Source organism: Colobus angolensis, unplaced genomic scaffold (genome assembly GCF_000951035.1).
Source record: "Colobus angolensis palliatus isolate OR3802 unplaced genomic scaffold, Cang.pa_1.0 Scaffold108, whole genome shotgun sequence".
In the NCBI taxonomy this organism is placed as follows: Eukaryota; Metazoa; Chordata; class Mammalia; order Primates; family Cercopithecidae; genus Colobus; species Colobus angolensis.
In genome coordinates this window covers 2547110-2573961 of record NW_012111808.1, presented here as the reverse complement: position 1 = coordinate 2573961, position 26852 = coordinate 2547110, and the positions used below count along the sequence as shown (strand labels likewise).

Genomic DNA, 26852 nt, shown 5'->3' with positions numbered 1-26852 from the left:
TTGAATCCTCTCGACCTCTGTACGCTTCTCGTTTCCTCTCTCCCCGCCTTCCAAAAATCAAAACAAAATGGCTTGATAACTTGGAAGGTGATATAAGCATTTCTTTCTGCAGCAGCTTGAAATCGTGGTGGGGAAAACTGTGGTTCTGCCTCGGCTGTTATGTTATCTCATTTAATTGCTAACATATTGTCCTTAGCTTTTGATTCATAAAATGTTTTCCTTGGAGTTCTGAAGTAGGTCTTCGGTGATTTACCAAGTATTAGTATAATGAAAGGGATTTTTTTTTTTCACAGCGGCATGGCTTATAACACGGGAGTGAATGTTTGTATACTTGCAAGCTTTCTGGATGATATTATTGAGCTATGCTTCTTTCCTGCTCAAAAACCTTCGCTGCCTTTCCGTTATCTACAAGATAAAGACCAATTCCTTAGCTCAGTGTTTGAAGCCCATTACCATTTACCGAAAGCCTTATGTTGAGCTCTTCCAATCTGCAACAAGTCTTCCAGCAAGACCAGGCTGGGCATATTACCAGAATTCACCCCGTATGTTCTCCTTTGGTACTTTTGTATCTGTCTGTCTTGTCCAGCCCTATCTGCTTATCTCTGTACACCTAATACCCACCCATTCTCAAAGCACTGACTCAAATCATTCTTCTTCCAGGAAGCCTTCCCTTGCTCCCCCACCCATGCTAGCCGTTTTTTTCTCTATTCTTACAGCCCTATGAATCATACCATTTCTAGATATTTATCCTACCCAGCTCTGCATAGCTGTGCATCTTTTATAGATATGACTCTGCCTTACCAACTGTTGTAAATTCCTCGAGTCCCACATATTATATTTTGTCTCTCTCCCCCTGACCCCCGTAAATAGATCATCCATAGAAACTGGAGAAAAGAAACTAGGAAACTTAACATTTTCTGAGTGTGAGTTGGCAGCCCCTCTGCTAGGCGCTCTGCATGCGTTGTCTTAGGCAGTCTTCACAACAGCCCAGTCAGGGTGATAATAGTGGCCATTTCAGGTGTCGGTAAAGTGAGCCTTAGAAGTTTGAGCAATTAGTCTCAAGTCATGCAGCTGGAGTTAAACTCAAGCACATCAACTCCAAATTCAGTGCTCTTTTTTACTACCAGGCATACTCTCCAGAGATTATCTATAAGAACACCTTTTCAGAACTTATTTTAAATGCTAAGAGCTTGTGATTTTCAAACCTTGGTAAGTGTTGGTTGGCAAAAGAAGTTTCCAGGTATTCCATGGCTGGGTTCCCAGAGCAGCTTTCTTCCCAAATGTATAGACAGAGAACTTTCCCTCCAATGTGGTGGCATGCTTGGATTAAAACTCACATTGTCTCTCCACTTATTCTTAAACCAACATGTTTGTGCTGAGTGCCTCAGAGGTGTGAACTCTCCCTACCAGGGTCCTTGAGGTAGCAAATTTTAAGATACCAAATTATTTTTCTTACTGTAACTGCCCACTTGTCTTCCAAAATTAAAGCAGAAACTCTGAATGTGGGAGAATAGGGAACTATCCAGGTCTTCAATACCCTAGTTAGAAACTCTTACCAAGTATGATTCCCTCTCTGCCTCAGAGACCTCCATGATTAATCCTGATATTAAATGATTAGATTTCTTATAAATTATGGAAAGGGCAATTTTCCAGATATAATTCTCTCTGTTACTCATTCAGTATTCAGATCCACAGATGAAACCTGAAAAGAAGCCTTTCAAATGACCTAACCTCTTTCTTAACTGAATAAGAACAAAACCCACATCAAACTTGTCTTTATGTGACTCTGTGTGTTCCTGTTTATTTGTTGATAGAGTCACCAATGATGGGGTCATTGAGCTAAAAATCCCCTCTACTATTCATATATTGCATTAGTGTAGCTCTCAGGTCCTTTTGGTTTAAAGTCTGTTTATTCATTCCAATAACATTTATCCGTGGTTACCAAGTGTAGGCTCTGTGCTCTCAAGGAATTCACAGACTAGTAGGAAAAGATGTGTATTTAAGCAGAGGGCTCCCTGTCAGTCTGCTATGCCCTCTAAAAGACCAGGGGCCCAACTCCTATCCAGTAGTGAAAGATCACATGGTTGTTTGGTAGAAGAGTGGTCATCTCCTATGAGAAACTCTTCCAGTTGACTTAGGGATGGGGGAGTCATGTGCAACTCACCCCACACACCTGTCCTCCACAGCATCCTCCAGAGTCCTGCAGGTGGAGGGTATGGAACCCATTTCAGAAACCACCAATAAAAGTAGATCTTAGCCCAGTTTTCCTCTTTTCAGTAACATTTTTAGTTTTACTTTGGATTAAAGGCAGCCTCTCAAAAGAGCATTCCTTAAAGCTTTTACCTCTCAGGGCTTCATAGGACAAACAACTTCAAGTAGTTTTCCTTGTACAGTTAAGAGCTCAGACCACTGAATTTTAGATTCTAAAAGTGCCCTGGAAATCACTTAACCCATTGCCCTTCTTTTGAAGACTGAGGCCTAGGAAGGGGAAGTGACCAAACCATGGGTACTCACCAGTAGGATTAGAAACCAGACAAAAGAGGCTGGACACGTGGCTCACGCCTGTAATCCCAGCACTTTAGGAGGCCGAGGGAGGTGGATCACTTGAGGTCGGGAGTTCGAGACCAGCCTGGCCAACATGCTAAAACCCGTCTCTGCCAAAAATACAAAAATTATCCGGGCATGGTGGCGCACACCTGTAATCCCAGCTGCTCAGGAGGCTGAGGCAGGAGAACTGCTTGAACCCTGGAGGCAGAGGTTGCAGTGAACCAAGATTGTGCCACTGCACTCCAGCCGGGACAACAGAGTGAGACCCTGCCGTAGACACAAAAAAGGAAACCAGACAAAACAGCAAGCGGACCGGCACTCCTTGTGCTATATCCTACACTGCTCAGCCGACTTCCTCTTTACCCTAATATCATAACCATTTCACAACTGTGAGTGGTAGATATTAGAAACCATTCTGTTACTCTGACTTAACTAATGAAATCCAAGAAAACTCTTTAGTTGGCCCTAAGCTGCCTGCAACGAGTTGCTCTTTAGCTCTGCCAATAATATTTGGCAAAAAGAGAGGGTAGTGGGCATTGATGTGATGTGGCATTTACCGGTATATAGTCATGGGAGCAGCAGAATTCAGAAAATTCTGTTTCTATGTGGACCTCTTCAACAAAGATATGATCAACAGAGGCATCAGCATCTTCAGTCTTGCTCCTTTTGGCCTTTCACAGGTTTTGATTTCGTAAAGTCCTATGTCTATTTGAGTGCATACTTCATTTCTAAGCAGTTATTCCCATGGACTCTCAGGGAATTTAAGAGATTATCTCTACTGAAATCCTCCTACAGATTCCCTGCCCAGCAGTCAACAAGCCTTGATCAACCTCCTTCCTTCAAGGGTGCTCCAAATGCCCCCAAAGTCCATTTTCGTCAAATGTTGGAAAGTTCTTCCTAGGTCCAGCCCAAATTTGCTTTTTTCTGCAGTCCTTATGTTTCTGCCCAATAGAATTGCCTGCAAGTCAAGTCCAACAAGCGCTTGAGAAGCTCAGTTATTTGAAGACAGTCTACTCAGTGTTTTTTTCCTCTAGATGAAACATCAGTATCTTCAAATGTTTAACCTGAAAAAAAGTTCAGACTCCCTGTCGTGAACTCCATCGCTTCCAAGTGCATTCTCCCTAGTTTAGCAAGGATGCCTGTTTCTCCACAAGAACCTTTTAGTGTGTGGAATCGCAAACTGAACACAGTGCTTAAGGAAGGATCAAGTGGACTAGGATGGATCTATCTCCTCCCCCATTCAGTACCTTGTATCTTCGTTAAGGCCACCTAACAAAATTCTGTTTTGCTGTGTTTGATGCTTTCATTGCCCTGCTGACATATGTTCAATTTGTAATCAACTGAAGTCCATAAGCCACATATCTCCCCAGTCTCACTGTGTACTTTTTGTTGTGTTCGTACAAAACTTCATGAAACCTCATTGAATGTTATATTGTAGCCTCGGTCTGATTCCTGTTTAATGGGTTCCCTGAAGTCCTCATTCAGTCACATACTCTGCCATCTCTGTTGCTGGCAGATGTAATGGGTTTGACTAATGCCCACGTCAAAGCCACCAAGAAAAATATTTTCAGGGGAGGGAATTGACCAGAAGGCCATGAGGTTCAGTGTTACAGACATTCTTTCTACACGTGTGCTGTCTTCTATCCCTAGTTTAATCTCAGCTGGTCCTGTCTCCCTCCTTATACACTGTGTGGCCCACCTTTTCTCATTGTGTCCGTAGCATTGTCCCAGAAGGCAGGCGTGCAGCACTCACTGTGAAGCAGGAAATGAGTCTTGTCCAGAAGGCCTTGCTCTGGTGGAAACAGACTGAGTTTGAGAGGCCATTCCTCTGTTTCAGAGCACTTTCAAAACTATTTTCTAAATAGCCTGTTACAGAATTTCACCCAAGCTATTGGTGGTCAACATCATCTTTCAATAGCTACTATCTTGTTTTTCTTTAAATTAGGATATTTGCCTTCTCTGGTGTTCGATCATCTCTCCTAATCTCCACAACTGTCAAGTATTTCGGAGAGCAGATTAGCAAGCTCAACTGAAAGTTTTGATCTTTGTCAATATCATACTTTATTTTGAAAAAACTGAAAAGGGAAAAAGGACAGAAGGGAAAAAGAACTTGAAGAAATTCTTTTAACCATGGATTAGTGATAACAGCTGCAGAATACTTGAGCTCACCATTTGATATTTCTATATTAATTTAAAGAAAAGTCAAAAGATTCTGAATACAGCAATAGAGGTGAGATCCTTTAAGCTCTATTCAGCAAGCCCTAAGAAAAGTGATTAGGACACTGTGCATGCCCGTATGTGAATGCAGTTGGTCACCTTAGGTATTTCCCTTTCTTTCCACATCAATACATATTTTACTCAAATTCAGACCCTATGATGTTGAAACAGTCTGGCATTGAATGTTTACCTCAAAACCCTGCTTTCTCTGCACCTAGGACAAACAAATCCTAATTCTCTAGTGTTTTGCATCTTGGAGCCATGAATTTTAAATAAATCAAAAACAGAAACCTTATTGTCTTTCCCAGTTTTATAATATAAAGGACACACACACACGTATATTTAAAATAGACCCTATAACCTCATGATATTCTTAAATCCTTACATGGTTTTCTTCTTAAATTTTGGAGGAAAAAGCAGGCAGACACTTTTAATAGCACAGTAATCATCATTTTTTAAATGAACTGTTACAAGGACATAATCTTAAACTATCCATAATTTGGAATAGGCACAACTGTGCATTTAAAAAAATGTAATATTACCCTTATTTTCTCAAGAAAGCAGATTTTCTGGAGGGAAAAGTATATATTGTATATATTAGAAAATATTAGAAAATACACATATGTTCATTCAGCCCTTCTGCATCTGCTGTGCCTCAGATGCTTTTGGGGATTCATAAACGTGTAAAAGAAAGTATCTGATCTTACAGGGCTTTTACCGTGGTAGGGTGATAATACAAATATGGGTCTAACTATAATGCAAGGTAGAATTATGAAATGACCTAAGAAGCGATTCAGACCGCTAGGAAATGCTTCCCGGAGAAGATGCCATTGAGCTCATATTCAAGTCCACATAGAATTTCAACACTTAGAGACAGGATAGAAAAGGCGCTGCAGAGCCATATAATAAACATGATTTAAAAACAAAAACAGAAAAGAAAGGCTCATGCACCCAAATGGAGATAAGAAAATTGCCTGATAATACCAGCCCTTGCAGCTTGCCAGCCAGGGCTGCACTGGGGGAAAAGCCCCTCCACAGCACGGCAGCTCCAGCAATTGGCTCGAATATTTCACATGAGAGTCCACAGGAAGAGCGAGCTTTCATGTATATTTTTTACATCCAAATTAAGTTAACTCATGGAATTTTCCACCCTTAGGAATTAAAGTAGCAACTCATGAAGTAATTCAGTTATGTCATTCATACCAAAACAGAAAATACTGGAGCAACTTGGCACCGTTTAAAAGCCAAAATTAGGCCTTGGCCATTTTATATTTTTTCACATTCCATGGCCGTTGTGTTATGTTAACTTTTATTGTGGCTGTAAATTTTTCAAATCAAAAGTATCTTAATTGCTTAGAAAACAGAAGTTGAAAATGGGTTCATAGTAAGAAGAGGGTTTAGGCAAAGCAGCTTTAGGAGTGAGAACTGAAAAAAAGCTGTAGCATTACATGTTCTGTAATGTGAGGGTTCTGCCTAATTGGTTGACATTCACAGCTGTGCATAATTATAGCTTCCTCTATATCCATAAATCATCTTAGAACTATAAAGTTGAGTTTAACCAAAAGATCTGTCCAATATTAGTTAAATGACATCTTTGGGGGAACATTGTCCCGATACAATAGCCACATTCATTTTAAAGCAGTTAATTGGACACATTGTCAAAAACCACGGTATTGAGTTTCCACATTTTAATTTCACATTTGCCTTCTCTCTGGCTTCTGCACACGGACGGGTCTCTTTTGGAGCTGAAAGTGTGTGAAAGTTATTGGAGAATGGTAGTCTCTGGGTAATGTTTCTGTAAGCTGCCCCAAATTTTCCCCCTGTAGTCTAGATGGGAAACAGCTGGTTTTTGTTTAAAAAGCTGTTTTGCAAAATGTCTAAATCTTGAGATATAGAACTGAGGTCACCATTAAAGCAGGTGCTTAAGAGCAAGTGAGAAAGACTCCAGGGGCCGGCTGGCTCTGGAATCTTCTGCAGGGCACTTCCTATTAGAAGAAAAAGTGTTGAAGTTTGCTCCTTTATTTAGGACACAGCTATAAGTATTATAAGTAAGTGCACAAGCAATACTACTAGAAATTGAGTAGTTTTGAACATAGCCAGCCCTCAAATGAATAATTAGCTCAGTATGAAAGGAACTAAAATGGTCATTTTTCTCACAGGGCTTCAGGATACAAGAGCCCAAGGCTCTAGTCTCCTTGGGAGATTATAAGTGTTTGAATTTCCTCTTTAAACACACCAACAGTAAAAGAACGACTATTTCAAATAAGCAGTACCATAACTGACTATATCTTCCGAGGTTTTGGATGCAATCGAAGGGAAAGGGGGAAAAGAGACCCGACTTGGCAAGACCCATACCGAAGCAGTTTGGAAAAAAAGCAAAGCAAAAAGCATGTGGAACCACTAAAGGCCAGTGCACGTCAGGTATCCACCAGTCTGAAGATGAAAGGAAATAAGCCTCCTCCCCTGAGAGCTGGAGGTTATTAGCAGCTGTTTATCCAGTCGGGAATAGAGATTAACATTGTATTTTTTTTTAAGAACTAGAAGAAAATTTGTTTGGGAAGTTGGCTTTTCATATCAAGTCACCGTGCCTTGCCAAAAAAAACTTCCTTTCTCAGAACTCATGTACAGGCATTGAGCAATGTTATGATTCTCTGAGAAACTCTGGATTACCAAAAAGTCTTTCTCCATCAAATAGAACAGAAAAGGACAGAGAAATGGGTGGACATTTGCCATTGACACATTGCAGTTGTATTCTTTACCGTGTGAAATTAGCCGTTTGGTCTATTACCTGTTCTCCAGCCTGACTCTGAATGGGGCACTCTGCCTTGTGCCTCTCACACATCCCCACAACTTAATCATTGCCACTCTAACGTGCACACGATGGGCTCTGCATATACCTGCTGCTTGTAAAAAGACCTTTCATGAGATATTGGGGAAGCTGCTTAGTACTCTGGGTGCTTTATTCTCAAAAAAAAAAAAAAAAAAGAGTTGGATATTGGTATTTTCCCCCTGATTTAATGCTACTCTTAATGTCATTTTCTTTTATTAAATCCTTTCTTCTGCTTTTGATCTTATTTATAGCAGAGCCACTAGTCATATGGAAACTATTATTGTATAGCTGCGAGATGAAAGACTTCATGGCAATTAAATAAGAGTGAATCATTTGGGCCAATAATACACACATCCAGTGAGGTATCATTTGTGTCCAAAATGCCCTGTGTTGTTCACTTTGTAGCAAAGCCATTGAGCTTCACAAAGGGCTTTACAAAAATCTGCTTTTTGTCAGAAATATGTGGTCTGACAATATGAAAACACATGTTAACACACAGTCCATAGCTGCTTGCTTCTTCACACATACCCAGTATCTAAATCATGCCACTTACTGATGTAAAGTGAAATTTTCACTTAAGGTTGGGATGTTATTTAATTGTGTTAAGCATCAGCTCTTAAAAAATATATTTGGATAATCTGTATCAAAATTCTACCCATCTACTCAAAACCTGCCTAAAATACCATGTTCTTCTTTAAGTAGTCCCTGGTTTCCCAAACGGATATGACTTCATTTTTTAAAACCCTACATGACCTTGTACTCTTTTAGGATATTCATCATATTTTGCCTTGTATAGTAATTATATTATCCCACCATTAAAATTTCAGTGTTTGGGCCAGGCGCAGTGGTTTACGCCTATAATCCCAGCACTTTGGGAGGCCGAGGTAGGAGGATCACAAGTTCAGGAGTTCGAGACCAGCCTGGCCAACATGGTGAAACCCCGTCTCTACTAAAAATACAAAAATTAGCTGGGCGTGATGGTGCATGCCTGTAATCCCAGCTGCTGGGGAGGCTGAGGCAGGAGAATCTCTTGAACCCAGGAGGCGGAGGTTGCAGTCAAGATCATGCCGCTGCACTCCTTTCTGGGCGACAGAGCAAGACTCCATCTTAAAAAAGAAAAAAAAAAAAAAATCAGTGCCTGCAAAGTCATAGACGTGTCTGTCTTTTATTATTTTTCCCTGCAAATGCCCATATAGTGTCTTGCATATAGTACACTTTCATAAGGTGCTTGTCAAATTAAGTGAAATGTTTATTATTTGATAGAAACATGCTAAATGTATATTTGACAATATCAAAGGCCTTAGATTTCAGACATAGTCTCACAGATCCATAAAATTTGTGTCATCGTTTACTAAGCATCTAATTGCACATTGTACTATTACACTCCTGTGCAGTGACCTGTGCAGTTCCTGTCCTTAAGATGGGATGCTCACAAGTGGAGACAAGTATAGACTTCACGAATGGCAGCAAAACAAACTTATTGAAGTTTATGCCCTGCACCATTCAACAATGACCTTGAATGTGTTTTAAGGGTGGTGTCTGTAATGCATAGTGAGCTCAGTGAGGTGACAAGAAAGTAGAGATTTCTGGAGAACCACTCAGCACTGAAGGGTCAGAGAGTAAGGGGGTCTGTGGAGCTTTGATACAAGAGAAGCAGTTGGTGAGTTGGGAAAAAAACCAGCCCAGCAGACAGAGGAGGGAGGGCTTTGCTCAAGCCTTAGTGATATGAGCATCAACCCGTTAGATGAGAGGCCATGCGTAGGTAATTGAACATTGATAGTGAGGAATTTAAAAATAGGAGGGAACTGCATTGGTCCTGGGCGTCTAGGTGAAGGATGCATTGGCACAAGGTGGACCTCTTAGACTGAATCCATGCAGCGGGCAAGAGCCAGGCTGAAGCCTTAATATTGCAAGGGATCAACTGATGGAGAGAGAATATTGCATTTAAAAGATGAGTATTTAGAAAGTGATGGGGAAGAAATGGTTCATTAGTTTAGGTGAACTTCTTTACACTTCTGCTCTCTTTCCAAATATATTACAGTAAGCATGTGTTACTTTAATAACAAGAAAAGCATTTAAAAAATAAAGGCCAGTTGGTAATGGTGAATCCCTGGGGATCCTTAGGTATGGGTCACCTGGACTGGCTAAAAAGTGTGTGGAGGTGAGCAGCATGACTGTGCACTGTCACAGGTATGCTTGCACTTCAGGCATTCAGAATTCCAAGTGTAAATCAAGTGTCCAGTTGTCTTTTCCTTTAAACAAAAGCTGTTTACACATAATTGCTAGACTTCACCATACTCTCTGTGCTAGATATGTTTGGTTCACTAGGATGGATGAACTTTAGTTCCATACCACCTACTTACTAGCCTGCTACGTGGAGCAAGGAAGAGATAGAGGAATGGGCTCTGTTAATCTCCTGCCACTGTCCCCCTAGGTGAGCTCCATCCAGTTATGGTTTCCACTATGGGAAAATGATGTTGAGAATTGAGGGTGTGGGGTGGAGATACAGAAAAGATCAATGAAACAGTTTTAATAGATGGAACGTATGAGTTCCTACAAGAAAGATGAACTGAGGTCGGCTCACATCCATTTGCATTTCTTGAACTATATCACAGAATCATTCATTTAACCATTTTGGTGAACATCCAGGGGAGTTTCAGCCCAGCTGATCGCATGATAGGCAAGCACTGCCAAGGTCAGGATCATTTAGATCATGTTTAAATCCTCTTGAAAATTATTTTAGTATCTGGAGAATAAATACTAAATAAATCTCCAAGCATTACACAGTAAGGAATTACCTTACATTTCATACAGAACGTAAGTGAAGCTGTGATGTTTCTGGAAAACAATGTAGGTGTTCTCAAGACAGTTATGAAATCTTCTCCCAACAAACATGTTAAGAATCAAATAAAAATCCAAACAAAAGAATTGAATCCAGATCTGATGCTAATGAAAAGTCTCTTAAAGGTTTAATCACGTGTACTAAAGAAAAATAATCTGATAATTTTTTAAACTGAGAAATATGGAAATTATGTTTGTGGTTGGAGTGTCCCAGATGTGAGCTCTTTCTCCCACGACAGGTGGTTATTAGAGGTAGGTCTTGTTTCCTGCAGAGCCTCTGTGCCTCTAGTGTTGTTCCTCACAGTATCTGCTGCTGCCGTTCCATGAACTTCCAGGTTCCCATCTGTGAGCCATTAAAGAAGTTTGCATGGCCGCCTCCCACCTCTTTAAAAGATACACTTTTGTACTAAATGGTGTTTTGCACTTTTGAGAAAATAAGTTTGCTTTCCTCAAATATGACAGAGGTCTGGCAAGATAGTTGAAACTGAAATCTAGTACTCTACAACTGTCATGTATCATTGATATTTCATGGGGAGATTACAGCTCAGACACCAAAACTGTTTTCTCTATCAATGGGTTTCTAATTACAGTGAAAACACATCAGCTTTTCTTTTGTGTTAATGGAAAAGCAAGAGTGAAAAGTAACAGTAAGTCGCAGTTACCAGGACTTCTGTCTTTGTCCCATTTTGTTGTTCTTTCTAAAAACAAACAAACAAAAAAACCTATGTCCAGAATTGGAAACCAGATGCCATTAACAGCAAACTTTAATTTTGATGTACCAAAATGTTTATAACAGTTTATCCAGTTTTGTGGCATTATCACTTGGTCTAGAAACTGTGACAAGTTTCCTAAAGTTCCCATTCTATACTCTTTTAGAAGGATTATGGTAGAATAGAAGTGACTGAGGTCTGAAAGCCTGTTTTGAAGCAGTTATCTCTGGAGATAACATTAACTAGGATTGAATAACTGCCAAATGAAATTTAATACATTTTCCCATCCATGAAATAGGCCTCTTAAATACAACAGAATAATTACTTTCACAATACTGCCTGGAAACAAAGAGAGCAAAAATATTGAATGTCTTTTTTGTTTGTGGTGTTTGTTGTTAGCTGGAGGATAAGGACAAGGATATTTACCACAACGCTGAATGCATCTCCATATAAAAACAGCCTTGCCAACAACCACCTAATTTGAATCTGCATGTCTTTTAAATCTGTTTATGTTGGAGGGATCGTGGCAAATATTAAATTTTATAATTTAGTTAGACATCTTGGCCTTGGCCTGAGTTAATGAACTATGATTTCCCCCCTACAATAAAGAAAATGGAAATGATTTTCCTATATCTACATATGTATGTATATATATGTATGTCATATGCTTGTACCTAGGTGTGTATGTGCATGTATGGGCATACACACACACACACACACACACACACACACACACACACACTGTTTTAAAACAAAAACTCTGGGAAATAAACCCCTCTTGCCCCCTAACTCTGCTCCCGTCTCCTATGTAATTGTTCAGTGTTGTAAGTTTTCTGAGTTCAAAATCTGTTTTAGATCTCTAACTAAACATCTAAAGTTAGATCTTAAGTCACTTCACCATTCTTGACCTTAGCTTTCTTTGTAAAATGAAGAGTCTGACCTAACTGATATATAACGAAGGTCCTCTAAGCCCTTGATGTCTAAGTTCTATGATTTAAAAGTACTTCAATCAGTTTATCAAGCCCTTTCTTGGAAACTAAGGTTATTTAAGATTATATGGTGCTTACATGATTCAAAATAATTATTGCATATCTAATGACATTTAATTATATCCAATGACAAATTCAAACAGGAGAATTTAAATAGATGTGTTGGAATTTGAGTATAATTTGACCTAATATACAATGTAACTCAGATATTTTCACCTACAAGAAAATGTGGACGGGACAGGCCAAGCTGGGACAACTACTTGATCTTGTCTCCCCTTCCTCCTTTGTAGCTCTCTGGACCAGGAAAATGCCTGTCATTAAGGTGGCCCATTCATAGGATGACCTATGTCTGCTTCAGAGTGAGCTGGGCCATCCAATGATCTTGGCATTCTAAGCTTAGAAATACGAAGACAAAGAGGAAATTAGCAGCAGGTACAGAACCAGCAGGAATGCACCAAGTGGTATCATGAAGAATGAGTCCAATATGTCCTCATGAGAGAGCAGAAGCCGAAGAGAAGCACTGGTGCCCCCAGAGAGAGGAGAGAGGCTGAATAGCCCAGCAGAGGCAAGGAGTGGCATTCGGTTCCCAAGAGCTCTCTGAGTCCCAAACCTAAGCTACAGAAAACTCTTTATGATAAATCTCCTTTTATTTGAACAATCTCAAATAGGTTTCTCTTCCTTACTATTAAAACTGCCCCACTAAATTGATCAGTGTACAAAAATCCGCCCAAGAATCATTATGAGTTCCACAAAAACCGGGACCACATCTGAGTTATTTCTCATTCTGCCCCCAGTATCTCACAAAGTGACAGGCATGGGCTAGATTAGAAAATGTTTGTTGAAGTAGTAAACGCATGCTCTGATCAATCAATGAATAATCACTGAATAATTTTTAAATTTCACTTCTTTTACTTTTAGCATAGCTATCACTAAAACTGCATTATACGTGACTATGGGAAGATTCACATTTACAATGAGTATTAATTAACTTTTCATAAGCTGGCTTTTAACTTTAGACTACTGTTATCTCTATGAAAAGGTTATCAAAATAGGGCTTTAACGAAGTACGGATTTTCTAAAAATAGGGACCAAATGTCATTCTTAGAATTGATTTGCAGGAATCTCCTTTTTCCTAGTCACATTGTGACGTATTTAAGTTCAGAATGCCAAGATCATTGGATGGCCCAGCTCAAATTGAAGCAGACATGGGGCACCCTATGAATGGGCCACCTTAATGCCAGTGGACAAATCCCTGACCCTTGTATATACAGAGAACAGTGTGGGTTTCTCCATCTATTTCTGTGTTATTCTAGTGATGGATTTGTGCTGACCATCCACTGTGTTTCTTCCCTTGTCTCTCATGTGACCAGAAATAACGTTTCTGAAAGAGAAGTAAATAGGGTTAGAACATGCCATCTGTGGCCAAGGAAACAAGCAAAGCAAAGCCAATTCTTCAAATTGGAATACTATTCCACAGCCACGGGCAATGGAATTGATCCTATCCTGGAGAATCAAGCTCATTATTACATGGGTCTGGACCTATCCGAGGTCATTCACATGACCTGGAATAGACACAGTTAACAAGGGAAGTCTTAAAACATCACGACAAATTAGCCGGGTGTGGTGGTGGGCACCTGTAATTCCAGTTATTTGGGAGGCTAAGGCAGGAGAATCACTTGAACCTGGGAGGCAGAGGCTCCAGCCTGGATGACAGAGCGAGACTGTCTCAAAAAAAAAAAAAAAAAATTTTTTTTTAATTTTAAAAAACAAAAGCATCAGAACAACTTTGTCATTCTTTGTGGAAAATGATTGATATTATTTGAGATGATCTAACATGATCTATAGAAAATAGATGGAGTTAGGTAACATATGGGCCTAAAATCCAAACAAAAATGTAGTTGGAACAACTATATCCTCAAATATATTTATAATATTTAAGAGTTTACAGTCATTGTATAGGAGAAAGATTTAAAATTAAATAGATTTTAACAAAACAGAGACAAAGATCACCGTAAGTGAAGATAGCTTGAGTTTTGAGGGTTCTTGAACTACACAGGCTATTCTTTCTATGTAACATGCAAGTATTTTCAGTCAAAACACACGATTCCATCTGCAGTTATTATGTACCCGTTATATACCAGTTGTCATGTATGATTGCGTGGGTTCTCTTTTCCTCTTTTAAGAACTTACCTCAATGTGATCTAGAGGAAAACAATTTCAAGATCAATAACTGAATATCTTTTAAGTAAAAAGCAAAACATTAACCTTAAGATATGTCGCAGATGCTTGCAAATAAGTCTTGAGAGTGTTAATGATTCTGAAATAGGAGTATACTTTTCCTCTATGCTCAAATCTGTGGTTACCTTCAGTGATTTTGACTTAGAGTCATCCTTTGTGGAAATTCAAGAAATTACATCCATTGGGAACACAAATAAATATGAATCAGCACAAAGAATTATTTAGTTTTATATTGATTGACAGACATAAAGATAAAAAAACCATTTGATCAAGGCCTGTAAAAATTCATGCTTACAAGTTGACATCTTAGATTGAAAGGATAATTATTGATTGAATCCATTTTCTAATGCATGAATATAAAAACAGCAAATCAAAACCTCAATGGAAAATAGCTATCACTCTGCTGAATAAAAATTAAAATATATAGGAGAGTCCGTTACAAATGGTTGCAGGAGCAGGTGGGCGTGGTCTGCCTATAAAAGAGCAGACTTCAGTCACAGAGAAAAGGAGTGGTGTGGCAGGCAACAGGGTTGAATATGTTTTTTTTTAAAAAAAGGTCTGTACTTAATGCCATAGAGCTCTAGGATCAGTGAGTGAAATCTACAAAGAGGCCAATTTGTGGTAGAAATGGAATGGGCTGCTTTGGGAGATACCAGTCTCAGTACATTTGAAGCACCCCATAGAGGCCACATAACCACCATTCAGAAAGTTCTGTATTGCGACACAGGCACCGGGCAGCAGTGCTGGACTTCCCACCTCTCTCTGCTGAAACACTTATTGATACTTCCTGATGCTCATAAGCCTCAAGTCTTTTCCTATTCTTGCTGTATTTTGAATCCAAACAATATGATTTATGATTTATATGATCCTCTCCACCAAAATTTAAAAAAATATTTTGGAGTGCATACACACACACACACACACACACACACCACACGCATGCACACATGAATATAAAAATGGCATATCTCAGGATCAATTACTTAAATATATTTTCAGTAAAAAGCAAAATATTGTAGGCGATACTTACAATACATACCTGCCTTTAAATAGCATGTGCTTATTAGGTCCTGTGAATTTGGTTGTTGTTGGTTCAGATTCTTATTATTGATGCATTCTTTGGAAATACCCTTTTAACATATTTTGGTAACAAAAGAGTGAAGATTCTCCTTTCTGGTTTCATGTTTTTGACTGGAAAAAAATAAACCTGATTCATAGCAGTATAAATGTATGGTTAATTTTTTGTGTTTTAGACCCACCGTCCTGTGTGAATGCTTACTTAACCTAGGCTAAGAAAGTACTTGGAAATAGAAAATGTGAACTACTCATTGTCCTCTTAGTTTATAAATGCTTAATGTTTTTGCTTGAAGGCATATGCTATAAAGTAGGCAGTTGCTGTCTCAGTGCCGCAAGTTCAGTGTCTCTGGACCCTAGAGTAGATAGTAGTAGTTAATAAAAAGCTCTGCGGTATTTTTTTAATCAAGTAATCATCTGTACTCTACAGTTTTATTTTTGGAAGCGTCGAGAGTATTTACAATATGGTGTCTTTCTAGGATCAGAATAGTGAGGGAAAAAATGGAAAAATGTCCAAACATCCTTGCATGGCAATGATGGCATTACTGGTGTGTTTAATAAAACCTTTATTGGTACATTTTCCGGTGTGGTGGCGTTGGCAGAAACCATCCCCCTTTGGATTTGAAACTCAGCAGCTGATGAAATACAGTAAACATTAATTTGGAATGGGCTGCCAGTTTTGGAAAGCCAGGTGACATTTTATTATATTTGTACCAAGCAGAGGCTGTGTCCCATACTGCTGTAGCTTCCGCTGTCAGAGGCTTAGCTGGCATTATGGAAAAAAAAAAATGGCAGGCCTGAGAATCTTATCCCCTGAAATGAAAGTCGAATGCCAAATTGAAATTCCTGTAGGATTTCCGATAGCAATGGGGGAATTGAGAAGCCCACAATTAAGCATATGGGCATTAAGATAATTGTCAGATCTGTTGGCGGACATGATAGAAGACAGATGGGTACGAATCAGTGCGCTCCACTGCAGCACCCTGGGAGACAATTTGACGTTTTACCTGCCTGAGCTACTCTGCCATATTTGTCACTGAATGTACAGCACGGCGTCTTACTGAGTGTTAAGTGTTTTCGCCGGGAACTATAGGTGCATGTGCGGTCCTTCAGCGCCCTCTAGTGAAATGCGTTTGGGAGTATGGTTTTTGAAAAGCCAGCCTGCCTTCATCAGATCCTCTGGCCTCTGGAAATAGCAGTCACACCTCTGGTTCCTGCTCACGGGTCTGGTTCCTCTCGCCCCTTTCAGGTGGGGACCCATCGTGAAGACGGTGTGGCCCTGAGAGGCAGCCATTCTCTTCTGCCAAACCAGGTTCCGGTCCCACAGCTTCCTGTCCAGTCTGCAACTTCCCCTGACCTGAACCCACCCCAGGACCCTTACAGAGGTAGGTTGGCCTCACCAGGGCACTTCTGACCGCACTTTCACAATAGGCCCAGTATTGATACCCAGCCTCTTGGTGTTCATCCCTCAGGAAACACTGGCAGAAACCCAAGAATCAAATTGGGCACAAAAATGGTAAGGAAATGGGAAAGTATTTAGAACTTCGCCTACTAATCGTGTTTCTCCAGGGACTGTTTTCCTCAAACATCCTCTGAAATCCTGGTCCTATATCATCCAGAAATGAGGCCACAGACTGATGAGAGGAAATTTTATTTTAGCTATTTCCACATTTTTCTCATTCAGGTCCTCTAATGTGGTTAGTTGTGGCCTGAAAATGATATTTCCAAATGAATAGGAAGGAAGGAAATTGTTGTTGTTGTTTCAGATGGAAGGAAATATAGGTGCATTTAAAAAATGGAGCTTGGTTGCAGTTGCATGATTTTCGCTCTTGAGTCATCTAGCCCTCTAATGATTGCCTCATAGCAGTGACTGCGAGCAGCTTTTCATGACCCCAGGAAGTTGGGCTATTATTGGCCAGCTGACTAGGAGTCACTTAGATAACATCTTCTAGTCCCTTCACGTTTAATATAAAAATGATAACATTGCCACAGGAATACATGTGGGCATTTTTTCAACTGTTCAACATTGTACAGATCTGAGTGTCAATTTTACGTATGGGTATGTCTGCCCATTTTTATATAAATAGTAATGATTTTATGGACTTTTTGTTTTTTTTGAGACAGAGCCTCACTCTGTTGCCCAGGCTGGAGTACAGTGGTGCGATCTCAGCTCACTGCAACCTCCACCTCCCAGGTTCAAGCAGTTCTGCCTCAGCCTCCCAGGTAGCTTGGATTACAGACATGCATCACCATGCCCGGCTATTTTTCATATTTTTAGTAGAGACAGTGTTTCACCATGTTGGCCAGGCTGGTCTTGAACTCCTGACCTCAAGTGATATACGTGCCTCAGCCTCCCGAAGTGCTGGGATTACAGGCGTGAGCCACTGCACCTGGCCAGGACCTTTCTTATCAGGAGCCTTTGGGTTTTGTCCTCTTTGTCCGAAATCTGTACTTCTCAGACTGCACATAAGCACGACCTGAGGATCTTGTTAAAATGCAGATTCTGCTTCAGTAGGTCTGGGGTTATCCATTTCTAATGGGCTCACAGGTGATGAGGCCGCATGGACCAAAGTTTGAGTGGCAAGGTTCTAGAATACACAGATTATAAATAAGGGGGAATACTTGACAGATACAGTTCTACCTTTAAAAAAATTATTACATTAGGATCGTGTTTTAAAATGCAGTGTGACTTGGAAAGTTGAGCAATGATAAAGCTAGAAATTTCTAAAATGAGTAGCAAACTGCCTTCCATATGTACCATTTTAAAATGCTGATTACTCCTTGAGAATAAGAGAAGCCTAATTTCAGAATATCATTAGGGTACCTATTGAAGTCTTGACTGCATATATTTAGCATACTCCCTGGGAATTATATTTTAAGGACATTTTCCTATTAAATCAATGCATATGGAAGAAACTCAATATAATAGCTGATATTTACTTGGGTTCTTAATCAGAACATTGGCTGTGTGATTTTCATGATTATGATTTTCATTGCAATTAAGTTGATGTTTTGTAGACAGTGAAATTACCATCTACTCCAAAAGATTGCAAAATAGAATTTAACCTTAGAGCCAATGCAGGGAAAACTTGTTTCTGCAGGTGCATTTTTTGAAACTTCAACAGATAGCAGGAAAAAAAAAAAAGTGACAGAAGGATCACAGTTCAGCAGTATGAACTGTCTGCTGGCAGCCTTGCAATCTGGTGTGCAGGCAGTGAGATTTTGGTGTACATATCACCTGATTTCTCTTTTTCTGTAGGCATGCCACCAGGACTACAGGGGCAGAGTGTCTCCTCTGGCAGCTCTGAGATCAAATCCGACGACGAGGGCGATGAGAACCTGCAAGACACGAAATCCTCGGAGGACAAGAAATTAGATGACGACAAGAAGGATATCAAATCAATTACTAGGTCAAGATCTAGGTAACAGTATATAATACTGTCGCTTCATTTAATTCCTTTATTGGACTTTGATGAAGTGAACAGAATGGGAAGAAACTGTTCAGTTTTTTCCTGGCAGGTTAATTTACAGCCGAAAAGAAAATTAAAGGCCTACTCTAGAAGTACTAAAAGTATCATTTAAGATACCTGTACTCTAGTGGAGCCTAAAATGTTTTGACATTTATGAATCTGGACCCAATGCTAATGACACACAGTGAAAACAATTTGTATCTGATTCAAGTACAGTTTGTTTTACTTATTCTACAAATTTGGTCAGAAATGTTGTGTCTACAATATTTCTAAAAAGAGATTGTAGCCATGTTAAAAACTCAATTGATGTATGTGCCAACTGTAACTCTTTTCTTACCTCTAAAGTGAGAAAATACTGATTTCCTAGATTTATCCTAAACATGCAGATGTTTATGAGTAATACCTAAATTGCTAATGGTTTTTCCTCCTGGACACTCTTTTCTGCAGAAAACACAACTGCAGGAAAATAGCTTCTGTCTGGTTTTCTTAAATATCTGCTATCTTTAAATTCGAATCTATAGCTCCTTGAACTTGAATCTGGTAATCAGATGGTTTTTGAATACCAGCACCCGTGTACTTTACCTCAATTCCCTTGGGTTGTTTTTGTTCACAAATTCAACCAATTGTCCTAAGACTACAACTTTCCATCTAAAGGCTGTGGTTCTCAAGGTTCTATTTGAAATCTTTTGTGAATTAAGAACATGCTGCCTCTTCACGTTAGCTTCGTAATTATTGAGATAAATTCCATGTTCTGCCAGAAGTTTAAAAATGCCAAATGCTTCTAGATAACCCCTTTCCTTCCTCCTCGTTTTCTGATTCTTGGCCACTTTGGCAAGAAATCCCAAGGAGGGAATTTCATAGCTTTAATAACTTTTGTGTTAGACCAGTCAGTTCTTGATAATTTAACTTACTGTGGCCAAACTTATGCATGTTAATGGATTCTTTGATGTTTCAGAACAACATTTGCACTCGCTGTTGAGAACCTTCTTATTTAAAAAGGTCACTCTTATGACATTTACTTCTGTATGCCTCCAAAACTGTATTACAAGGCAGTGCCTTTCAAATCTAGGCAGTTTTATTTGCATAACCAGTTTATTTATAAGTGATTAACCAATTCTAATTGGTTATTGACCTGAAAACATTTGGAAGAAAAGTTCCCATTTTCCAGTCCCCTTTGTGTAAGGTGTGGCACATGTTGGATGTATAAAAATATCACCCAAATGCTTAGCTTCCGGACAGGCCTGGCAGAGACTGTTTTCTTTTGCTTTTTTACAGCCTATTTGCATAGTAGAATATAGGAGTGAATTAATTGTTACTTGATTTCCTTGGTACTGGCAGCAGTCAGGGATGAGGGCAGAGGAGGGATCGGTAGAAGGCAGAGAAAGAGGGCCTTTTCCAGTGGACTCAGTTGAGTTGCCTGTTTACCATACACACCTGAGGCAGACAGTGCCTTCTGGAAAGGCACTTACGCTGTGGAGAGAGAGGAGCCTGGTCTTACAGCATCCTTCTGTGGTGTCATCCTCCTTGCCCCTAACTTTTCTCCTTCACCCAAGTGTTCTTGACTCATGTGCATCATCTTTATGTGTAATGTGTACTTGCAACCCAAGAATACCACTCCCACTTTTGATTGATTGGAGCTTCTCAAGTGTACTTGGTCCTTATTGCCACTTGGAAGTTACCCAGAGATTCTCCAGAATGGAAGACCAGAGTCATAAATTTTAAACCAGCATTCATTAAGTATACATTGAATTGACTAGATAATTTCCCACATCTTCCAACTCCAAAATGTTGTGATTAATCATCTTTATTCTGTGAACATTTCTCATGTGTGAAATTACCCTGTAGGTTGTTAGTCACTTCCATGGAGTTTCTTGTGATGGGAAGTCTACTGATGTTCAGTGAAGTTTGTTTCATTTTTTGTATCTCTCATAAGCCCCCCGAAAATCCTCACTTAGGTTTATTCATAATAGTCATTCAGAGCTTTGTAGCACATGCCGTTCTGCCTTCTTGAGACAAGACGTCGTGCACATCTCTCTTTTTTACATGATAGCTCTTGGAATATTTGAGCCCTGCTGCCATGAAGGTTTCCTCATATGATATGCTTTCCAGGTGGCTCATCATCCTCTTTGCCTTCCATTCAGAAGTTTCCAATTTGTCACTGTGACACCCAGAAATGGACAGAACCAATCTTATCTTTTCAGACTATTCTGGGCCCAGCCATGTCTTTGTTATGAATCATGGAATATTTTCGTTTTCACAATCAGAAATTAGCTTTTGGCTTTTTTTTCCTTTTTTTTTCTTTTTTTTTTTTTTTTTGTAAGAGACAGAGTCTGGCTCTGTTGCCCAGGCTGGAGTGCAGTGGCCTTATCACAGCTCACTGCAGCCTCCACCTACTAGATTCCAGTGAGCCTCCCACCTCAGCCCCTTGAGTAGCTGAGACTACAGGTGTGCATCGCTGTGCCCAGCTAATTTTTTTTATTTTTTATAGAGATGAGATCTCACTGTATTGTCCAGCCTGGGGTTATAGGCATGAGCCACTGCACCCAGCTTTCTGGCTTCATTTTTGATTCACAATGAGGTCATGATCATTCATAAGCTGTAGGTGTTTGTTTTTTTTTAATCGTTTTGCATGGCTGATACCAATTCAGGTTTCCCAAACTTGTTCTGGGGATCATAAACATCTATAAGATTAAAGACCATGGAAGTCATGTTTTCCTAACCTTTTATTTCATACATAGAGAAAATGAGACTTACATAGTGGGTTGACCAGGCCTTCAAAGCAAGGTAATGGGGATGCCTGGATAAAAGCCTCACTGTCTTCACTCCCACTGCTCTGGTGTCTTACATATAGGCCTTTCTTCTTACTCCTGTTAAGCTGTCTTGTTTTTTTTGACCTATCAAAATCATTTTTCAATTACTTGTTTCCCGTAGGTTTCAGATGTCACGGTATGAAAGGTTTTCTCTATATTAAAAAAATGAAGTATAAACATAAAGTCTTTTTGAAGCATGGTTATGCAGCATATGCTAAGCGTAAGTTGGTGAACGCCTGCTTTGCAGAGTGTAACCCCATTGAATAAATAAAGCTTTGTTTCTCCTTTCTGCCCCCCTTAACAGTATGGGCACACTTTGCACTCTAACTTTAATCTACGTCACTCTCACCTGTTTGGTTTGGGTTTAATGTCTGCGAGGAAACCAAGTATCTTGTATATTGTGAACTGTCACAGCCAAGTCACAAGGTCCAGTGGATATAAAAATTCTGCCAAAGACATGGCATAAGATGGAAAAGTTCCCTGAAAACTCTGGAAGAAAGCAATGTAGACACCTTCTTTTTCCCCACACCATTAGAAAATGTTGCATCCCTTTTGTCCCACAGCAATAATGACGATGAGGACCTGACACCGGAGCAGAAGGCGGAGCGTGAGAAGGAGCGGAGAATGGCCAACAACGCCCGAGAACGCCTGCGGGTCCGTGACATCAACGAGGCTTTCAAAGAGCTCGGCCGCATGGTGCAGCTCCACCTCAAGAGTGACAAGCCCCAGACCAAGCTCCTGATCCTCCACCAGGCAGTGGCGGTCATCCTCAGTCTGGAGCAGCAAGTCCGAGGTCAGTGCAGGCCGGCCTCCTTGCAGAACTCGTGAGGAGCTTGTGGCAGGCACAAGCTGAGACGGGCACGCCAGCCTTGAGCAGTGGCAGACAGTAGACTTTCAAGCGTCATTCCAAAGAATTGTTTCCATTGCAGACTGTGTCTAAATCCTTAAGTAAGGCAGCATCCCTTTCTCCTGTAATTAAGTTGTAGGATTCTCTTATAACTAAGATTATATTGCAACTTTCCCTATATCCTTTCAGTAATTGGAGCTTAGTTTATTTGCTTTACCAACCTTTGCTTACTGTAAAGTGGCTGTACACACTCACACGCAGTTCAGCTTTTACTAGTGACTGACCAAATGGATCACCACAGTACGTAGTAACTGTTCCTTTTATTCTATAATATAAACAATGAGAAAAAGGTCCAGACACTCAAGAAGAGTGCATTGCTGCCCTCTGCCAGAAGCCTCAGCATTAAACAAAGATCCTGTGCTTTAATCCTCCACAGAAAGGAATCTGAATCCGAAAGCTGCGTGTCTGAAAAGAAGGGAGGAAGAGAAGGTGTCCTCAGAGCCTCCCCCACTCTCCTTGGCCGGCCCGCACCCTGGAATGGGAGACGCATCGAATCACATGGGACAGATGTAAAAGGGCAAGTTTGTTTTCAACATTTCTGAAATCGATCATTCGTAACTGTCACCAGTGTATCAGCTATAAAAGTGAATTTTACCCAAATTGACAGATACTTTCTTTCATGGAAAAAGAACTAAAAAAAAAAAAAAAAGAAGCAGCAGCACATTTCCTCTGTTACAAATATATTAATGAATTTTTTTTCTCTTTTTTCCTTTCTCAGGTCCAAGTTGCCACATTGCTTCATTAAAACAAGAGACCACTTCCTTAACAGCTGTATTATCTTAAACCCACATAAACACTTCTCCTTAACCCCCTTTTTTGTAATATAAGACAAGTCTGAGTAGTTATGAATCGCAGACGCAAGAGGTTTCAGCATTCCCAATTATCAAAAAACAGAAAAACAAAAAAAAGAAAGAAAAAAGTGCAACTTGAGGGACGACTTTCTTTAACATATCATTCAGAATGTGCAAAGCAGTATGTACAGGCTGAGACACAGCCCAGAGACTGAACGGCAATCTTTCCACACTGTGGAACAATGCATTTGTGCCTAAACTTCTTTTGGAAAAAAAAAAAAATATAATTAATTTGTAAGTCTGAAAAAAAAATATTTAATTTAAAAAAAAATTGTAAACTTGCAATAATGAAAAAGTGTACTTCTGAAGAAAACTACATGAACGTTTTTGTTGGTATTCAAGTCAGCTAGTGTTTATAATTACTGGATATTGAATTAGGGGAAGCTCGGCTGCCCTAGTAACAAAACCAGCAAACGTCCTGATGACAACGAAGTGATGACATTAGCCATTCCTTAGGGTAGGAGGAACAGATGGATCTTATAGACCTATGACAAATATATATATAAATATATATATAAATATATATTAAAAATTTAGTGACTATGGTAAGCTTTTGTTCATTTGTTTCAGACTTTTTTCTCCTGTAAAAAAATAGTACTGATTAACTTTTTTAAAAGAAAGATTTTACTGTAAATATGGATTTTTTTTTTTGTCTTATTTCTGTCCCTTTCCCTGGTTTGTTATAGTAACCTGTAGTGCCAACTCTGCTTCCAGAGGGGTAGTGCAGGATGAAATGCTGACCCTGATGTTGCTTCTCATTCATAAATAAGTAGAAAGTTGTTTCTCCAGTCTTTTGGGAACACAGGACTTAAAAGTCACATCATGTGTAGATATTACAAGCAGCATTACCAAGACATGGCAAAAAGAGTTTGTCTGAATTGTAATGTTGCATTTGTGACCCTATTCTGGGATTTTCAGAGGTACAAGGTTAGAATGCTACAATGTTACCACTGTGCCTTCCAATGTTTATATCATCGGAAACATAACATAATCAAAGTGGCTGTGATTTAACAAAATGATTAAAGTGTTACCTACCTGTGTAGCCGAAGTAGTGTGCAGTGAGGCGTTTCTGAATACATGGTCAGATTTTTGGAAAAAAACAAAAACAAAAAAAACAAGTAAAGTTCAAAAACCGTCAAATGAGAAAATTGCAAGTAGTGTGACAGAGCTGATTGATTTTGTTGCTTTCTTGATTTTTTTTTTTCAAAATGGGTTTACTAAAATGTAGATGACTTAACTGCCTCCTCCTTCATCTGAAAAATGCCAATATTCAATCATCATGCAGCATTATAACAAGCCTTATAAGTCCTAAAGCATTAAGTTGCACTTTTTTGAGGAGGGGTAGTGCAGTATTTCTCTGGCCAGTATGAATGAAGTTTATACTTATAGAAACATAGATCAAGCTATGGCACAGCGACTCATCAGATAGCTAGCTTTGACGTCTGGGCACAATTGAACCAACTTCCATCGTGAATCTTTATAATGATTGACTTTGGTGTATAGTGCAGTAAACAAATAGTGCTCCTAGTTAAGTATTTGTCAGCATCCTTTTGTCTCTAACTCGTTTCTATTTTTACAGCCACACAATTCTTGGCATGTATTAAGAAAAAAAAAAAAAAATCCCTGTTCAAGTAGTTTTTCCACCTATCAGCACTGAGTAAATGCCATAAATCCATTGAAATGGTCTAAATGTTCCATCTGTTCTCCTGTTTTGCCAGTTATATAGTAATGAAATACATTTGTAAATTTTATGCAACAAATGGCAAACGTATCATTATTTTGAAATTGTGTATGTAAAAGTTATATTTTTACATGTAGACTCTTGTTATTATGTGTTTTAATACATTGTATCAGTTTTTGTTTTTTTTTTTTAACTGTGTGGTTTAAAAAGTCTCATTTAAATGAAATAGTGAGCTACAAGAATCAGAATTTTATGTTCATTTCTGAAAATGTAAGAACAAATAAGATAGTTACCACGTGGTCATCTTTTACAAGCCCATAAACATTTTGATTAGCTGTGTGTGTGTTGAAAAACTGTAAATATGTTCAGTAGCGATAAAACTAAAATAACTTTGATTTGTTGATAAGTTCCTAAAATGTGGAGGTGGATTAAAACCTTAGGAGAATAGCAGAAATCAAACTTCATGAAAAGTTATTTTGGGACTTTCCTGTGAAATGTATGAACAAAGAGGCTCAGAGAAGGGCATGGAAGACAATAATGTATACTCTCCCCTCCTCCCTGAATAATGAAAACCATGTGTACTTGTTCCCTCTGTTATGTTAAAGATTTCCTTTTAGTGGTACATTCTGCACTCATTCTGTATAGTCTACCAAGGCGGGTATCCCTAGGAACAATATTATATAGGAAGCAGGTATACTCTGATCACATTCAGGATACGTGTACAGAAGAAAATATGGTGTTTACTCTTTAGGGAACTGGAAACACTCCCTGCATTGATGTACATTTTAAGAATGGCACTTTTGATACATGTTATCATAAAGGTGCTTAATAGAGCTGAATTAAAGGTTTTCAAATCTGTAAACAAAGCAAAAAAGTAAATTGTAGTCATTTGATTATTTTTTAAATTGGTGCTTTATATTTTGTTCTCACTCAGAGTAAAAGCTGCAATTTATTGTTCACCAGCTTTGATGTATTCATTACTCAGTAATGCAATACCTCTATTGTTGAATTCCCTTTGGAAATAAGTGAAAATTCTAATGGCCACCAGAAGCTGCTCGCTAGGTTTTGCTTGTTGGAGAAACATAATCTGCACCTACCCATATTAATTGGGTTGTATCCCCATTGAAAAAGAAAAAAGGGAATGTGGCCTTTTTAGTGTGTTTTTTATTGTTGTTGTTTTGTAATTATCAAACCCAGGTAAGATATTGGTATCCTGCACTGGATTTTCAAATGAAATTCAGCGGAAGACAGTTAAGATTAAAGAACTATACAAACATTTCAGAAGGGTCCATACTACACTCTCTATATGACAACACTTAGGCTGGGGATCTCTTTCAGAAACTCGGACTTTAAAAGCAACTTGGAACAGTTGATCCACCTCCACATTCAAGTAATTTATGAATATGCAGAATAGGGATCTGTTCATCTAGAAATTTTTACCATTTGTCTTCTGTGTAACTGCAAGGAACACTAATGTTTATACAACTGTCAGTCCACCCAGTGGTGCAACTGGTTCTGATTCAGTCTTCCGATTCCTTTTTGTTTTTCACTTTTTCCTATTTCTGAGGTTTTTTGTTTTTGTTTTTGTTTTGTTTTGTTTTTTGGGTTTTGTGATCTTGATTTTGATGAGGGGTTGGGGAGTGGGGAGGGAGTCGAACCAAGACTTGGAGTTAAGAGGATTTTCATC

At 39.2% G+C, this 26852-nt stretch overlaps 1 protein-coding gene across 13 annotated transcripts in view; it reads left to right on the top strand.

The window, feature by feature from the left end:
• The window catches only part of TCF4 (transcription factor 4), a 428077-nt gene extending 401788 nt beyond the window's left edge, over positions 1–26289 (top strand). For 9 of the 13 annotated variants that reach the window (XM_011949120.1, XM_011949137.1, XM_011949150.1 and 6 more), the window contains 5 exons: positions 16696–16831; positions 18706–18856; positions 22290–22519; positions 23010–23150; positions 23352–26289. In XM_011949120.1, the coding sequence (XP_011804510.1) occupies positions 16696–16831; positions 18706–18856; positions 22290–22519; positions 23010–23146 (654 nt within the window). In that variant the 3' untranslated portion in view covers positions 23147–23150; positions 23352–26289. Of the gene's footprint in view, positions 1–16695; positions 16832–18705; positions 18869–22289; positions 22520–23009; positions 23151–23351 lie in introns of all 13 variants that reach the window. The other 4 variants (XM_011949109.1, XM_011949128.1, XM_011949142.1 and 1 more) reach the window with 1 other exon arrangement.
• Positions 26290–26852: the final 563 nt, after the last annotated feature.